This window comes from Euwallacea similis, chromosome 11 (genome assembly GCF_039881205.1).
Source record: "Euwallacea similis isolate ESF13 chromosome 11, ESF131.1, whole genome shotgun sequence".
NCBI classification, from domain to species: Eukaryota; Metazoa; Arthropoda; class Insecta; order Coleoptera; family Curculionidae; genus Euwallacea; species Euwallacea similis.
This window is the reverse complement of record NC_089619.1, coordinates 2,804,022-2,821,367: the sequence shown is the minus strand read 5'-3', so window position 1 is coordinate 2,821,367 and position 17,346 is coordinate 2,804,022. Positions and strand designations below refer to the sequence as shown.

The window sequence follows — 17,346 nt, the reverse complement described above, 5'->3', positions numbered from 1 at the left end:
TAGAGAAATTAGACGAGGGGTAAATTGTTAATGGGACATCCTGAATACTCGTTATGGTACTAATTTGATGCATCCAATCTTCGATCAACCCATTGTCGCATCCACGTTCATGCTTTTGAACTAATACTTACAAAAATTATTGTTCAGAATTTAAAAAAAAATCATGCTCGTCGAAATGATATCAGCTATAGCAATTTTGGCAAACTGTTAAAGTTAAAAAAAAATGTTTCCAGAAATGGTAAACAATCTTCCATTTTGGCTCAGTGTATTAAATATCTATCTTTTCTGATACTAAGACCATGAGTGTTGTTTAATAGTTATTCGGTATTTTCCTGACCATCAAAGCCTTCAGAATCTAATCCCCAGTATTCTCGTTCATTTACGACACTATTAGTCCTTTCTGATTTGAATTGATTTATATCTTTGGTTGATTACATAATCATTTATCGCATTTTTTTAATATATTTTATCATTTCTTTGTATTCTTAATGGTTTTTTTCCTCCCTCTTCCTTTGATCTTGCGCGTTTTGCCAACACAGTTTCTGTACTGACAAGTATCTGAACACGTTAAAACAAGTTTACAATCACTAAACAAAAATACATTTTTAAGTGGTACCTATCTCCCTAATAGGGGATACCACTACTAAATCTGTTAGTGTATGGTCGGCTTTAAAAGTTAATCCACCGCCGGCCATGCGGCTACCGGCAATTCTACTGTAAACAAAGATTACTGCAATCCGAAAAAATATCCAACCATGGTCTTAGCAACAAACCTTGTCAGTAGTTCTCAACCTGCAACAACATGAAAGCTTCAAAGCTTTCAGCAGCTTTCTTATTCACGTTACTTTCCAGCACATTTGCTGCTGTTAGCCCCCATAATCCAAACAGTAAAATTGTTGTGTGCAACTATGAAACAAAATCGCATTTAAGAGAAGGTAAAGTAATAATAGTTATTTTTTTTTACTAAGGGCATAATTAGACTTTTGCGCCTGCAGTTGAGAGTTATTGCCCGCGCTAGAGCAACAATCAGATGAGAGCGGAAAAGGGTTTTTTGGTAGAGGTTCGATCAGTATTTTGTGATACTTAGTTCCTAGGTCGTAAATGTGGTTTAGGCCAATTAATGAGAAAAAACATCCAAACGTACAAAAAGCTGTTTTGCGGTTTAAACCAGGCTAAAATAATAGTTAAAGGCGGTTTTTGTCTGAAATTTTGAAGCTAATACGGATGGAGATAGATAGACGGATATAGATGGAGAGTTGATCGTTCATTTAGAATCTATGGGAGATTGAGTTTTGTAATTTGTTATTGTTTAATTTATTTGACTTCTCTGCTAATTTATTGATTTTGGGATAAACAGGGTTCCGTACGGTAAGTGCCATATTACAGAAGAGCAGGTCTGCAAATAATTATCGAAATTTTATAAATCATGGAGATCTATTCTTGAATAACATCAATACGGGCCTTATGGGGGGGGCGAGGTTGGCGGACTCTCCTGGCCGGCGGTTTTCTTGGGGGTAGGGGGTGGTGATTAAAAATTTCGCTCAGGGCTTCGAACTTGCTAAGACCGGCCCTGGATATCACGTATCCATAAGAATCCGTTCAAAATGAGAAATTTTGAAGTATGAACTGATTAGGTAATTAGTGCCTTATTTATTTCTTAGTAATTGGTTTATCGCAAGGTTTAACACCAAACATATTTGTTGAACCCATTATCGGTCATTACTTGTTTTCTTACATTTGTTTATTACTGAAAATGAACTGGAAAAGTTTTATCATTTTCCTGGAAACGAGAATCATATCAGACTTATTTTTAAAAAATGTATTGCTCCAGATTCACTTTAGTTCACACATAACATAAACATATACCTTATAGTTTCATAGACAACCGCCTAAGCAGAATGTGGGGTCTATGTACTGATTAGCTCATCAAATTTTTTGAAAAAGCTTAAAGTTCATATTTTTTTTTGCAATAAGCAACAAATACAAATGACTTCTAAATTCTTGATGACCTCGTATCATATTTGTCGACCTCATATCTCTTTTTCACCTTCATCGATTGCGGCCAGGATCACCATACATGTGCAAATTGAAACATTTTGTATGATTTCTCAGATATGCGTATGTTCACATGCGAATGAAGGTTGAAATTATTTATTGTTTCACTAAATAGCAAATAAAAATAAGTTTAAGCGCGTACCTTTTTTCCCATCTTTTGTCGTTGGGTTGTTGAAGCGGTGGAATTTCACACCATTCTCAGTTAAAAAGAATATTGTTTACTCTTGCTTTTTTGAGGGCTCAGGCAAAGAAGCGCTCGCCAACGTTTCAGTGACACTTTTCAGAACCTAGGGAAAAAATGTTAGAAAAACGGTAAATAACAAAACTAAAGAGTGTACAATCTAAATACAGGAATGACCAGTTCAAGTTGAAATATAGAAATTGTGCAAGTGTGAGAAGGACCGCATAAGTTTTAAGATGCCTCCGACAAAGACCAATGAAGTGGGTAACGAAGCTAGCGGTGGAAATGGGCGGAGTCACCCCAAATCCAATTACCAGATCTCTCACCATTTCAGAACGTTTACTGATATAAGTTCTACTGATGGATATAGAATGTGTCAAACATTTCTTCGTCACATCTGGGAATGACAATTTTTCAATATGAGTAATGCTCTCATTTTAAAAGGTGTATACAGAGTGTAATATATTATCATGGAGGTATTTCGGGGGGCGACAACACTCTGCAAAATTATTTAAAACATGTTGATAGACCCATGGTCAAAAACGCACCATTTTCAATATACAGAATGGCAAAGTTTTACGTGTTTTCTTATATTTAGCGGTTTTCTCACGTATGCCTTGAGTTACTCTCCTAAAAACCCAAATCAAGTATGGGGAGGTACGAAGCCATCAGTAGTTTACGACTAAAAAAACAAAAAAGAAAATAATAGAATAAATAAAGGAAAATAACCAGATTGGTGGTGAACATAAATTTAGAGCCGCACGGTATATACTTTTCGCATGATTTTACGATTCTTTAGTACTGAATATTATTCTCAGTTAATTTTAATTGAAAATATTGTAAAATTTCACCATTTCGACAATCCCGACTTGTGTATGAAGCGTTATTCCCAAAACGAGGTAATAGAAAAAATGAACAATCTACCTCAAACGTGTAGAATATGCTTCGAACTAAGCAAGACCAGCCTTAGCAAGTCTAGCGCCTTGAACAAAATATTTAATCACCGCCCCCCTACCCCCAAGAAAAATCACCAAGCAGGAAAGTCCGCCGCCCTGAGCCGTCGCCCCAATTTAGTCCCCCATAAGGCCGGCACTGCAACTAAGATCATTCCCTTAGTAGATAAGGAATATTTGGCTTTTCAACCTGCCATTGATCTAATAAATAATGATTGTATGAAACGTGGAACGGTAACATGGAAAATTCATATTTCCTATAAGACCTCTCTAACCTTTTTTTAAAGACCAAATTCACAGTTAATTACTTCTAGAAGTATGCGAAAATTAGTTTTATTGCGCAACACCTCCATTTACATACAATTACTGAGAAAATAAACAATACAAAATATTTCAATTAGCCAATTGCTGCCCACCTCACGTTGATCTTGTTTAGCAGCTAAAAAACACAATGATCTCATTTCTCATTGACGGTCATGGTCAATTTAGCAGACAACATGATTTTTAATTCGAGATAACAAGAGAGAAATTGAAGAAACGTGGTGCCTGCTGGGTATGTTTTCAATTCGTTATCGCAATAGAGCATCAAGATAAACAGGTAAATTGCTTGAATGCCAATAAGGCCTAATCGGTCCTCAGAATCTTTAATTCCACTAAATTTTTTAAGTGAGGCAAATTTCTCGTTTTCGAAGCACATAACATCTAAAGATTTTTTTTAATGTTATGCCTTTTTTAACTCCCCCCTGTATCATATATTTGGGTTTGGTTTTAAATATATTGGCCCCAAACTCACAAGAGCACGATGAGGTATTTGGAGCTAGATCCAAATATTTCCAAACGGGAAGCTGGGGAAACTAGAAGGAAAATAGATTTTTTGCATTGAAAACATATTGGGGAATACGAGTTTTATACCAGGTAATAAAAAAGTTAAGCTGTTTTCACTACCGGCGTTAAGAGGAGAGAGGGGGCAACATTGGGCGTCGGCTCGGAGCGGCTGACTTTTCTGGTCAGCGGTTTTCTTTGAGGTAGGGGAGGGAAATTTAACATTTCGCCCAAGGCGCCAAACTCGCTAAGGTCAGCCCTGGCTGTTTTAAAGAGATCTGACCCGACACGGACTCTACCGTGTAGGTACATCAAAAATTGGCACTCTCGTGCGGTCATAGTAGAAAGAAGCCTAAAACGAAAATTTACTCTCATGTTTTGCAGCTAAGGCAATTGGGTCAAATCATCGTATTTTTACCTTAAGAATTAGTAATGAAGTTTTGTACAAACGATTTAGGAATACCGTGTATTTTGTAAGGGAAATTTAAGGTCCACCTGACCCTCTTTGTGGGAAAGGGTGCGAATATACTGTAGAATACTTTAAAAGGCCCAACAAAAACATACAAAAGCATCTACTGGGCGATAAAAAAAATTGTAATATTTAAAAACTTTTAACAAGGTATTCTTTAACAAAAAAAATGCAAAAAATCCATAAGCGCTCCACGCTCCTTCTCACTCTAAAGACTCAGAGATTAACAACGTCAAAAAATTGTATTTTTATTGTATTTACCTAATGCTGCTTTTGAATTTAAAAAAATAATGTATTAAAAAGTTTAGAAGGGGAGGGGGGACAATTTAAAACCACGCAGTAAAAATTCACTAAACATTTTCCGCTTCCCCGTTAGGTGCAACATGAATAATTCTAAAGAAGCTTCACTCCTAACATGACTATTTATGTCGCTATTTCCAACATGTTTATGCAAATACTCAATAGCAATTCTATTTCTCGTTGCCTGGCAGGTCAAGGCAAGTTTGACTTGTCCTTCCTCGATCCAGCACTGCAATACTGCACCCATTTAATATATGGATACGCAGCAATCAAAGAGGACACCCTGAAGCTCGTTCCCCTCAACGAGCAATTCGACGTCATAAAGGACAACTACAGGCACGTGACTGACCTCAAAATCAGATACCCCAAACTTAAAGTTCTTCTTTCTGTGGGGGGTAATGAGGACGTCAGCGGAGAGGGCAGTGAGAAGAATTTGAAATATCGACAAGTTGTAAGTTGTGTTTAATCTTTAGGTGTTAAATGAATATTATTGTATGAGTTGGTATTAGTTGGAATCATCGACCCATCGACTAGCTTTCGTCAACTCAGCTCACACTCTAGTAACTGGATTTGGCTTTGATGGCATTGACTTGGCTTGGGAATTTCCCGAGACGAAACCAAAGAAAATTAAAAGTGGATTTGGTAGGTTGCAAAGCAAATTATGACTCCAATATATTTGGTTTGAGACCACCGTCGTGACTAATATTTAAATAGGTAAATTCTGGTCTTCCGTGAAAAAAACTTTCACCGGTGAAACTGTATTGGATGAAAACGCACAGGAACACAGAGACCAATTTACCGCCCTTGTTAGAGAACTGAAGAACACCTTTAAACCTGATAATTTGCTGGTCTCCTTAACCGTATTGCCCAACGTCAACAATACTGGCAAGCCAACTAAGTTTTAAATATTAAACTGCATAAATTCACAGCTAAATTCTTTAGTCTACTACGACCCAAGAGCTTTAGCCCAGCAGGTGGACTTCGTCGCCCTCCATGCCTTCGACTTTTATACTCCCCAACGCAACCCCAAACTTGCGGATTACCCTTCTCCTTTGTACGAACTGATTGATAGGAGGCCAGATGAAAATGTTGATGCGTGGGTTAAGTATTGGTAAGAATTCACCATTCCAACTTAGTAACCCTTTCCTTAGCGGGATGTAAATCGTTGTTGTAGAAATGCCTAAGTACGTGCTTTTCAATATTTAAATTTTTAGGTTGAGTAACGGGTTTCCACCCAACAAACTAGTCCTTGGAATTCCCACCTATGGTAGAACCTGGAAATTGGATGAAGATTCAAAAGTTGACGCGGTTCCTCCAGAGGGACTGGATGGTGCAGGTGCGGCAGGTCCATTTACCAAAGATGCCGGTATTTTAAGTTACCCTGAGATTTGTATACGGATTCAAGGTGGTACTGGAAACGTATCTCCTGCTGGATATAGGAAAATTCCGGATGCTACTAACAGACAGGGTAAGTAGGCTTTTGAATGAAGAGGGACTAGAAAATGGCTGGAGAAACCTATCTGTTTTCTCGGAAACAGCGGGATTATTTATGAATTTCCTTTATTATAGCCAAATAAACTATAAAATTTAAAAGTTCTTTCGCACTCCTTATTTCTAGGTGTTTACACATACAAACTACCCGACGAAGCTAAAAATGAAGAAGGTATCTGGATCGCTTATGAAGATCCGACATCAGCAGCCACCAAAGCTACATATGTGAAAAATAAAGGTATCTACCTACTTAAGGAGTACCAATTCGAGATACTAATAATTTTGGCATACGAATCTCCAGGAATGTAAGAAATACAAAGTCAATTAAATTAGAAAAAATTGGACGGGCTCTATACAAGGCATTTAAAAAAAATATTTTTTTATATTTTAAAGTTATTTTTGGGGAATTTTGTTAATTTATTTTAAATTTACTTTAAAAAAAATTTTCTCAATGCTCACATTTTTAAGCTCTAAAAGATGAAACTTTTTTTCTAATGTTTTGTTTCCGAGATATCATCAACTTTATTTTTTATATAGATCGAAAAAGAAGTACATTTGATATTAGACAGGCCTTTTTATAATCAATTAAATAAGGGTTATGACAATATGATTCACAGCGATTATTGCGTAAAATAAGGACATTTTAATAATGATATCTCGAGAACAATACGTTGGAATTTTACTTTTTAGATATTCTTTGAAATTATTTCAATTTTTTTTTAATATAAAAAATCGCTTTTTACAAAATATGTAAACAGCAAATGAAGATAAATAATTTTTGAATAAGTCGTGTATATAATCTCCTCATAGCGCAATTTTTCATTACTTTAATTGACTTCGTACTTTTCACGGTTTTCGAGATTCCCATGCAGCGCATTCTCCTCTTGGCCACCAAAAGCCAAAACTAACTAATTCTCTGTATTTATTTCGCCCCTTCTATAAATATTAAGCTCCTGTTAAAATTATCTGAATGTTCTTACCTGAAGGATTTATTTAGGTTTAGGTGGAATTGCTGTTGACGATTTGACACTGGACGATTTCAGGGGAGTCTGCAGCAGTAATAAATTCGCCATATTGAAAGCAGCCGTCTCTGCATTATAAACTTTGGGCACGTACCAGGGAAAGAATCCAAATATCCTCAGCCGATTTGAATGAAATTTTGCAGAGAACTAGTTTAGACCTATCCAAAAATAGTGATGTATATTTTACATGCCATTTTCAAGGTTTAAAGAGTGAAAATGATCCCCAAAGATTTGCCAATTTTTCATTTTTCGACGATAACTTTTGATTTAGATGAGTTAGAACAATAAAAAAGCCAAATGTTCCTTTTCAATTCGCCATCGGCCTGTCAAGATTCGGAAAAAATATCGCTTTTAGTTTTTTTTCAACAATTTCATTTTTTTGGCCCCGTTTTTACATGCGTCCAGCTGTCTCGTTCAATTTCTTACCATTTTATAGAGAAAACATTCCTCAATAGAATAGTACAAAGCAGAGATTGACACCATATTTCTAACAAACGTTATAATTGTTTATATAAGTGTGCACGTCACGTTCAACCGTTTATAACAGCAGAACCGCAGGTCGCAGAAGATAATTTCTCATAATAAAAAAGGCTTTATTTAATAAGTACTATTGATGTAATTATAATAAATAAATCTCTGGCCTAGGTGGTATCATATAATCCGCCAAAATAATATTGTCCGTTTTTATCCCGTAGAAATCTACGCAGAAGTTAAAAAATGACTATTTCTAACAATCATCATTACTTCATAAACAAATAAGAGTTCTAAGAAGTACATATTCCACTGATCCAAATCCTAAATTATAAAATTTGTAGTGGGTACTAGCACCGAGGCAGGTCGGTGGTGAATTGAAAAAGGAACATTTTGCTTTTTTTTTGTTTTAACTCATCTGAATCAAAAATTGTCGTCAAGAAGAGAAAAATTTGCGAAACTTTGAGAGTAGTTTTCACCCCTTAAACCTTGAAGATGGCACGTAAAATGTACATCACTATCCTTAGATAGGTCTAAACTACTTCTCTGCAAAATTTCATTAAAATCAGGGAGGGACATTTGGGTCCCTTATTAGTTTAACTAAAATGCTTAAACCCGCTGAAATGTATGACTTATTACAAACTATTGGAGTGCATGACCTAGTATTTGTTTAATGTTTTCAGTTATTGCTTATTTGGCGTTTTCAAATAAATGTATAAAATATTGTGGTGATTATCTTTTGCGTTCCTCTGACACAATTAAGGACGTCTAAAAACTGAACTTTTTTTGTCTCGAAGAAAATCTTCAAGATACCCGGTCTGACGTTATGGCGACCAGTTGTTGGTAAACGTACCTTTTCGAATCCAACATAGCCCCCTAAAGAATAGAAAAATCTGAGACTATATTTCTTGATTACTCAATGGTAGCTCAATGGTAGCTCGAGCAATGGATTTCTCAGCTACCTCTTTGAGGATTACGTCCATGTTACCCTATTTAATATACTTTTAAACGGTATACCCACTTTAAGGATTCAAAACTCTTTTGTTCCGAAATACCGCGCCAAACAGTTAAAAACAACAAACATAAAACATAAAAAACACTCCTCATACATTAATGTTTGGCTTTAATAAAAATCATTTTTGTACGTTAAGTCAAGACAATTTAAAACCTGAAAATAAGGAACAGGTTAAAAATGGATTTACAAGGTGAAAAAAATGAAAAAGTAATTCGATATAAAACGAAAAGGAAGACCCAAATATAATGTAAACGGTTTGGTTCTATAGCGAGGAGGAAGCTCCAAAGACGTCAGTCATAACACCGAAGATAATATGGAGGACCACACAAAGTATTGAAAGTCTTAGGAACCGATCGCTATGAAATTGTGTCTCTAAAGGGAATGAAAGGTTATCCACAATATTATGCATTGGTTTCTTACCGATACTGAGTAGTTGTGGCTTATTATTGTTTACTACTGTTCTTTACATTTTTGTGATTAATTTGTAATAATTATTATAAATTATTTATCTTAATTGAATAAGATCTAATTAATATTTAGTTATTGATTTATTTGGTTCAGTGTAAATGATTCATTCTTCAGTTCTGATCGTAATAACGACATAGAAGCCGATAACGAAGGTTGCTGGCGGTGCGATTTCTGTAATCCAAGGTTCGTGAATTATTCGGTAAAAATTATGTGTAAACAAAGTCATATACCGTTATCGTGTGTAACATTCGTTTGAGTTTTTTGTTGCCACCTAATTCCACGAGAGACTTTTTCTGAGGTTGTTTAAGTGGAATGCCTGCAGATTTGCGAGCCAGCTGTAGAAAATGCTCTCGAACCTAGAATCAAAACTATTAAGGAAAAATTAAAAATACAAACCATAAAAAATATCTTACAGATTCAATTCTCTGTTCATCAGTACGAATATCCAAATCTAATTCAGTGCCTGAAGACACAGGAGTTGGAACTTCTGTTACTAATTCCCGCTTTTTACTCTTTTTTTTCTTTTTAACTTCTTCTTGTTTTGCTTTCTCTGCTGCCAACTTTTTGTCCTTGGCTTTAATAAACGGACGTACTAGCTGATAACGCTCAAAAGGCCCCAAAAATTTTAAATTACTTTTTAACTTTTGGTCTTTTTCTTTGGGGGACTCAACGCTCTAGAATTCATTATTAATTTTTAAAAAAACTTCAAAAACAATAAGAATATCTCAAACCTTAACACTTGTTTTGACGTTAAAAACTGAGCACGCGGACTCATATTGTTCAATATCTAATTTAACCGATAAAATGCCTTGAATTATCTGCTGAGTGGTGGCAGTGATAAGAGTGGGCAGATCATCTCGATATTCTTCATTCCTGGTCATATCATGTGGACAATGCAACGGACTGTTCACGTTGATTTTCATAATTGTGGTCGTTGATCCCCTGGCTCTGGTATTTTCTTTTAATATTGGCTATAAATTATTTTCCATGGAAATTTAATAATGTTGTTGGATGTCTGTTTTTACAACTAACTTGCTCAAAAGGTTTTTCTAAAGCTTTTAAAATAATTTTATGAATTTCCAGAAGATTTGCTCTAACCAAAGGAGGCACTGGGCTGCAGCAGGCTAATATGCTCTGCATTTCTTTTGGCAATCTTTCAGCTATTTCCAATAACATATTGTTCGGTAATACATAGCTGTAATTATCAATGTTAAACTAAAGATTTCATCAAGCCTTATAGAAAACTTACCTAAAACTTTCGTCTTCCACCCTGGCAATTTGATCTCGCCATTTATAGATTTCTTTTAATGCAAAGAGTTGCCTATTGTCAAAGTTTCTACTGCATCTGCTGTAAAACTCTAAATGGATGTTCTCATGCCATGTCGGTTTGAAATATCTCTAAAATGATGCTATAAGTATAAAAATATAGAGAAAGTATAAATGGATTTTAATGAGTTTTTGCCATAGAATTCAGTAACATGGTTGGTTTTTCCAGAACTGTATGATTTAGCCTCACTTAACTATAATTATAATTTTTTTAATCGGGCACATTTATAGCAATTTTATAATGTTTAAATAAAATTTTATTTTTTGGTGAATCTGTCTATGGATTTATTTACGAAAAAAAAAACACTCTTATCACTTACCTTTTTACATAAATTTGTGCTATTATCTATAACAACTTTAAGCAAGTTAGTTTCACCATGGGCTTTATCAATAAGCTCATTCCTCATGTTCTGATAAATATAAATCAAGTAATGTGTATCTTCTCTAGCATAGTTTTTCAATTCAACAGGCAAAGGTCTCATTCTCCAGTCAGCTAATTGAAACTGCTTATTTGGAATGAATTTACAAAATCTATTCATCAAGAAAGCTAAAGACAAGCCTGAGTATTCCAACTGCTTTGCAGCAAAGTAGGTGTCAAACATATTAATTACATAGAGTGACAAATCCCTCTGAAGCCACACAATATCTGACTGCGCCCCATGAAAGACCTACAGTTACTTAGAGGTTTAATAAAAATATCCCACTAACATAAGATAAAATCACCTTTACTATATCTGGTTTGGTGAAAACTTCATTTAAAATCCACAAGTCATTCCTCAATGCCAAAGTATCTATAAGATAATCAGTATCCTGAGTGGAAATTTGCATAAGGCAAGTTATTCCCATAAAAGACCTGTAGGAGTGATGTTCCAAGTCAACAGCAATTATTTTGTGCTTTCTTAGCTCCTCCACTAAATCAGACAACTGTGAGGATTCATTTATTTCAATCAATGGGGTATCCTTTATCAGCTTTGGTTTGTTTAATTGTGTTTTGGTCAGTAATTCATCAGAAGGTGCATATCTATCTAATTCATACTCATATGGATGAGAATACCTAAATGAAGATATTAAATTTATAAAGTGGTTTCTTAGCAACTAAAACTTAACTTACTCCCTGCCAACATCAGTTTCTTCTAAAAATATAGCAAGGGGTTTTAGTGAGTTAGGTTTATCTTTAATTTTTGGCTCCCAGGGATCATCATGACAATTGTTAATTTTATCTGAAAAAAACTTTTGAGGTTTCACAATATTCTCTGCAGCCAAAAGCCGAATTGTCATTTCCTTGGTTTGGCGGGAGACAACCTAATTATTACAAATAAATATGACACAGTCACCAAATTAATGTATGGCACTTACAACAGTTGGGGATGATGATGAAACTGAAGCATGAGCATTAGAACTTCTATTCCAAGATCCATTGATGTTAACCGGAGTCTGTATGCTAACTGTCTGCAATGAGACTGGTTCACTGCCAATATTTTTTTTAATACCATTCATCTCATCTATATTATTAGCCACTCGCTCAAGTATTATATCATTGGCATCAATTAGGATTTCACTCTTTTTGTCTATGTGCTGATGTCTCATGCTGGCACCAACCTCATTCTTCTTAAGAACAGATGTTATCCCATTCATCAGTCGTTGGGACTCTTCGTTTAAGATCTTGGAAAAAGAATCAAAAGCCGAATAAAAGTTACGATCTCGACCCGTTGGAAGTTGGTTAGCATATTTAGTGCCCTCCATTAAAAATTTGTAGCCATCCTACGAAAAAAAGCATATGGTTTTAATGGACATGAAATTATATTTACACATTTACCTTGGTAAAGTCTGCAATGGTTTTATAGCCAAGAATAGGCTCTTCAGATGATCCGCTGTCATTTCCTGATTTCTCAGTCATTCTTGTGTGTTTTGAATCTCAGTCTAAGGGAGAATATTTGCCTTGCTTTTCTGTAAAGGTATATTTACCTTACCATGAAAGGGTTAAAAATATGATTTAAACGGGAGAAGAAAAATCTAACCACACTTTATCACACACCATTGAATTTGATTTTAATTTGACATTTTACAGATAAGTGAATTTTGATAATCGATGAAAACTAGAAGGAGCACTCAGAACAACTGCGAAAAGGGAACAGAACACCGAGATTTGTAATAAACTGTTTACCGAAAAAATCATTTCTCCTGATTTTACTTAAAAGCTTCTATGTTTAAAACAAATGAGTAATTACCATAGGTTTGCGGATCACCACCTACTGCGATTTTTTTTTACTGAGCACCAGTTAGAACAATAGTCATTCGTTAAGATCTTCATGACAATCAGGAGGACCTTTGTGAAGTAAAATATTGTTCTATTATTCTCACTATAGAAGATAGGGGATTTCTTCTGTGTTTGTTTTGGTAATCGCTTTAGGCAGCGGTTAAACCTTTAGTTATGATCAATACCATTTTAGTATTAATTAACGTTCGTAAAGTTTCATATCTTTATTAACAGTTATAACGGTGTTTTTGATAATTGTAGATCACAAAATATACGCTTTCGTAAAGCAAATTTATATTTCTGAAGTTGCTCCAATTACCTGTCAGTGTACTGAAAATACACCGAAAATACACTTTTTAGCTCAGAACCCATACACTGGTATTTGTTACTGACAATTCTCAGTTCAAGAATTCTTCTCAAATTACCAACACTTAGAAAAAAAAATAACTAGAAATTTACTGCTCATTGACGTTTCGAACTTAAAAACTTAGAAACAAAACCAAATACCCTAGTGTGATTGACTCATTTCTTTGAGTTTTGGTCGGTTTCCAGAAAACGTTTCAAATTCCGTAATCTCATTTCTTTACTTAAATTTCTTTTATTTTAACTGCTAATAGCTTAATTTCGTCTGCATATCCCCGCAAAACCCGAAATTCATATAATTTAGGTAAGTTTCCGTCACGATCCTATTGAAATCAATTTTTTTTTAAATTGTGGTTATGAGTATAATTAACCATACCTACCAAGATTTCCTGGAAGATTTCCTAAACGGGAGTCAAAAAACCCAAGTGAAAGTACTCATGGGTTCACGCTCCAAATAACTTGTCTTGTGTCTTGATGTTAAAAAGTTGTTATTAAATTCCTTGTATAATAGGTTGCAAACCCAGTTTAGTCAATATGCCTTCTGATGCTAAGAAACGTGAACAGCAGCGCAAAAAGGATGCTGCAAAAGCCAGACAAGGTGCGAAAAAGCAGCAAAAACCCAAAGATCAGAATGAAAAACAAAACACCAATGGTACTCAAAATGGGTTCACTGAACTTAGCGCAGAGGGTAAGGGAATGTTCTTCACTAGAAAACTGTTAGCAAATTAGAAGTGTCAAAAATTTTTAGAAGCTCTATGTGCAAAACTGGAAGCTGACGCAAGATTAAATGCAGAAGCCCGGTCATGTACTGGTTCTCTTGCAGTCCACCCAAAGTCAAGGGACATTAAAATTGAAAATTTCTCAATTACTTTCCATGGTTCTGAAATGTTGCAAGATGCTTTGCTGGAGTTGAACTGTGGACGGCGCTACGGGCTGATCGGACTCAATGGATGTGGGAAATCCACTCTTTTGGCTGTGCTTGGAAACAGGTAAGTATCAAGTTTCATAAGTAAATATTAGGAGCCTTTACTTATAAAAAGTCATGTTTTTATTATTAATCTTTTTTTTTCTTAGAGAAGTTCCAATTCCGGAACACATTGATATTTTCCATCTAACTCGAGAAATGCCGGCCTCTGACAAGAGTGCTTTGCAGTGTGTGATGGAAGTTGATGCAGAAAGAACCCGACTTGAGAAACTTGCCGAAACTTTGGTTGCTTGTGAAGATGATGGTAAGTGTTTAAGTATGATTCATAAGATAGGAGATTAGTGGGAGTAATAAAAAGTAATTTGATACGAGTTTTTATGTTATGGCTTTATGAATAGAAAAAAATTAAAATTTTTATTTATTCAAAGTCAAGTTATAATAACTCTTCTGAGTGGTCCTTGAGAGGGAGATCAACTGAAACAACTACTGAGGGCTAACATCTTTACCTATTCTGAACTATTCTGTTTTTGTATGAATTCTTGGCAGCCCTGGACAAAAACTTAGTTAATAGTATTTAAGAATTTACTCAGCTTTTGCATATTTATATTTGGGATAATAATTGATGGCAAAAGATTTGTAATTGGCAAACAGCTTCTTTTTATCCTTCCAGTAGAAGTAAATATTTGTAAATTGTAATTGTATTTGCACATAAGCAAGTATAATTACACATGTTATGTATGTATATAAAACTTAAAATAAAAGCAATAAAATCGAAGGCCAGTCAGGCATTACTTTTACGTTTGCATAAAAACTGTTTCTGCATGCCTAGTAGTTTGTTATAGAAAAATTTCATAGCACTGTAAAAATTTTACAGACAATCCCTCAGATAATCAGAAGGTTTCAATATTGGTGTATTCAACTAAACCTCAATTGACACATCACACTGCTATCCAGTTTTAATAGGAATACTGGTTCCAAAGATGTTTAACTTTGATTAAAAAACTATTGGTCATAAACTTATATCACCTTCCCTATAAAATTGGTTCAGGTTAATATTCATAAGGCCATTTTGTATATGTAAGATTGTGAGCTCAAGCCATGGTTAGAGAAGAAGTGCAAATAATATTTTGCCATTAAAACTATTCAAAACACATAATAAATAAAATATTGCATACGGCAAAAACAACACTGTATATTTTTGATATTTCTGTGTAATCCCTGAAAAATGTTAGTAAATGGAAATGACAACTCGTTTCCAGAATCTCAAGAGCAATTAATGGACATATACGATCGTCTAGAAGAGATCTCGGCAGACACTGCAGAAGCCAGGGCTGCAAACATTCTTCACGGTCTAGGGTTTTCTAAGGAAATGCAGCAGAAAAAGACAAAAGATTTCAGTGGAGGTTGGAGGATGCGTATTGCGTTAGCCAGAGCTTTGTATGTAAAACCTCATTTATTGTTGCTTGATGAACCTACAAACCATTTGGATTTGGACGCTTGTGTATGGTTGGAGGAAGAATTAAAACAGTAAGTGTGTATCCCAATAATTTCATTCATCCATTTTTTAAACCAATTTTCAATGTTGCTGTAATATTTTTGTTTTTCACATATCATTGTTGAAACTCTCTTAATAATAAAAAATAACGCTTAATTTCAGTTACAAGCGGATATTAGTTTTAATATCCCATTCACAGGATTTCTTGAATGGTGTTTGCACAAACATTATTCACATGAATAAGAAACGATTAAAGTATTATACTGGCAATTACGACGCGTTCGTCAGGACTCGTATGGAATTGTTAGAAAATCAAATGAAGCAATACAACTGGGAGCAGGATCAAATCAATCATATGAAAGTAAAAACTGTTGTTCAAGATGTTGCATAGAAACTATGTTATTTTTCTTCCAGAATTACATTGCTCGTTTCGGTCACGGTTCAGCTAAATTAGCTAGACAAGCTCAATCCAAGGAAAAAACTTTAGCAAAAATGGTAGCTCAAGGACTTACGGAGAAAGTGGTCAGCGATAAGATTGTGACATTTTATTTTCCTAGTTGCGGCACTATTCCACCTCCTGTTATTATGGTACAAAACGTTAGCTTTAGGTATGTATAATTGCGTGTGTGTTTAGAAAAAATTGCTGTTTTATAGTTATGTATAAATGTACCTTTAATATCTTCGCAGGTATAACGAAAATACGCCTTACATCTATAAGAATCTAGAGTTTGGAATTGATTTAGATACACGATTGGCCTTAGTAGGGCCTAACGGTGCTGGAAAAAGTACCCTATTGAAATTACTTTATGGAGATGTGAGTCAATGTCACAAATTAAAGATAAATAAATGCACATTTAACTCAATTTCAGCTTCATCCAACTGAGGGAATGATTAGGAAAAATTCTCACTTGCGTATTGCCAGATATCATCAACATTTACATGAGTTATTAGACCTGGATTTATCGCCTTTGGAGTACATGATGAAGTGCTTCCCCGACGTGAAAGAAAAAGAGGAAATGAGGAAGATCATTGGCCGATATGGACTGACGGGAAGGCAGCAAGTAAGTTTGGATATTCAAGGAATAAAAATTTTTCTAAATAAGATAATTTAAAATTAGGTTTGCCCCATTCGTCAACTCTCAGACGGCCAACGTTGCCGAGTAGTATTTGCGTGGCTTGCCTGGCAAGCTCCTCATCTACTACTACTGGATGAACCGACCAATCACTTGGACATGGAAACTATCGATGCTTTGGCCGAAGCCGTCAATGATTTTGAAGGCGGACTAGTGCTCGTTAGTCACGATTTTAGGCTCATTAGTCAGGTAAAAAATATCTTTATTAGACTACTGACTTCGTTATTTATTAAGCGGTTTTGGTTTGATTCTTTTTATAGGTCGCAGAAGAAATTTGGGTATGCGAGAACGGTACTGTAACCAAATGGAAAGGTGACATTTTAACCTATAAAGAACATTTGAAAAACAAGGTGTTTAAAGACACCGAAAAGAGCGCCAAGCAACAAAAAAAACCTTAGTTCAATTTAGCGGACGAGTCTCTTCTCTAGATCAGAAGTATTTGTGCACCATTTAAGGAAACCTGTCTTGCATTGCATACTCTTAACACTCTCGATTTAACGGAGCTTTTAATGAATAAAATGGTGTTCCTTATTTTGGATAAAGTGTTTTAGTGGGTTATGCTTTGTTGTTTACTTAGCGTATTGGTCGTCAATAAGATTA

General features: G+C 35.0%; 3 protein-coding genes across 3 annotated transcripts; 2 read left to right on the top strand and 1 right to left on the bottom strand.

Moving 5' to 3' along the window:
* The first annotated feature begins 739 nt into the window (after window positions 1-739).
* LOC136412139 (chitinase-like protein Idgf4) lies at window positions 740-8,489 on the top strand. The gene is made up of 8 exons (XM_066395068.1): window positions 740-935; window positions 4,972-5,231; window positions 5,290-5,422; window positions 5,495-5,665; window positions 5,723-5,891; window positions 5,995-6,248; window positions 6,399-6,509; window positions 7,269-8,489. The coding sequence occupies exons 1-8, from the start codon at window positions 803-805 to the stop codon at window positions 7,370-7,372; spliced, it is 1,335 nt and encodes a 444-aa protein (XP_066251165.1). The 5' UTR covers window positions 740-802; the 3' UTR covers window positions 7,373-8,489.
* A 757-nt stretch (window positions 8,490-9,246) lies between these two features.
* Window positions 9,247-12,530, bottom strand: LOC136412136 (exosome complex component 10 homolog). The gene is made up of 11 exons (XM_066395065.1): window positions 12,390-12,530; window positions 11,930-12,334; window positions 11,685-11,875; window positions 11,297-11,627; window positions 10,894-11,241; window positions 10,497-10,645; window positions 10,280-10,442; window positions 9,979-10,218; window positions 9,661-9,921; window positions 9,478-9,603; window positions 9,247-9,418 (listed from the first exon to the last, which is right to left on the bottom strand). The coding sequence occupies exons 1-11, from the start codon at window positions 12,468-12,470 to the stop codon at window positions 9,320-9,322; spliced, it is 2,394 nt and encodes a 797-aa protein (XP_066251162.1). The 5' UTR covers window positions 12,471-12,530; the 3' UTR covers window positions 9,247-9,319.
* Window positions 12,531-13,339: 809 nt separating this feature from the next.
* Window positions 13,340-17,288, top strand: LOC136412284 (ATP-binding cassette sub-family F member 2). Its single transcript, XM_066395314.1, has 11 exons — window positions 13,340-13,497; window positions 13,705-13,881; window positions 13,942-14,182; window positions 14,268-14,422; window positions 15,378-15,645; window positions 15,776-15,974; window positions 16,028-16,221; window positions 16,301-16,427; window positions 16,483-16,674; window positions 16,732-16,935; window positions 17,007-17,288. The coding sequence occupies exons 2-11, from the start codon at window positions 13,728-13,730 to the stop codon at window positions 17,142-17,144; spliced, it is 1,872 nt and encodes a 623-aa protein (XP_066251411.1). The 5' UTR covers window positions 13,340-13,497; window positions 13,705-13,727; the 3' UTR covers window positions 17,145-17,288.
* Window positions 17,289-17,346: the final 58 nt, after the last annotated feature.

What these genes read in the sequence shown, in the direction of transcription:
- LOC136412139 (XM_066395068.1), top strand. Translation starts at nt 803, where the DNA reads ATGAAAGCTTCAAAGCTTTCAGCAGCTTTCTTATTCACGTTACTTTCC. An exon ending in AAAATCGCATTTAAGAGAAG is followed by an intron (nt 936 to 4,971) that starts GTAAAGTAATAA and finishes GTTGCCTGGCAG; the next exon opens with GTCAAGGCAAGTTTGACTTG. An exon ending in GAAAATTAAAAGTGGATTTG is followed by an intron (nt 5,423 to 5,494) that starts GTAGGTTGCAAA and finishes ATATTTAAATAG; the next exon opens with GTAAATTCTGGTCTTCCGTG.
- LOC136412136 (XM_066395065.1), bottom strand. Translation starts at nt 12,470, where the DNA reads ATGACTGAGAAATCAGGAAATGACAGCGGATCATCTGAAGAGCCTATT. An exon ending in CCAAACCAGATATAGTAAAG is followed by an intron (nt 11,242 to 11,296) that starts GTGATTTTATCT and finishes AAGTAACTGTAG; the next exon opens with GTCTTTCATGGGGCGCAGTC. An exon ending in GCACAAATTTATGTAAAAAG is followed by an intron (nt 10,646 to 10,893) that starts GTAAGTGATAAG and finishes GCATCATTTTAG; the next exon opens with AGATATTTCAAACCGACATG.
- LOC136412284 (XM_066395314.1), top strand. Translation starts at nt 13,728, where the DNA reads ATGCCTTCTGATGCTAAGAAACGTGAACAGCAGCGCAAAAAGGATGCT. An exon ending in GGTTGCTTGTGAAGATGATG is followed by an intron (nt 14,423 to 15,377) that starts GTAAGTGTTTAA and finishes ACTCGTTTCCAG; the next exon opens with AATCTCAAGAGCAATTAATG. An exon ending in ATCAAATCAATCATATGAAA is followed by an intron (nt 15,975 to 16,027) that starts GTAAAAACTGTT and finishes TTTTTCTTCCAG; the next exon opens with AATTACATTGCTCGTTTCGG.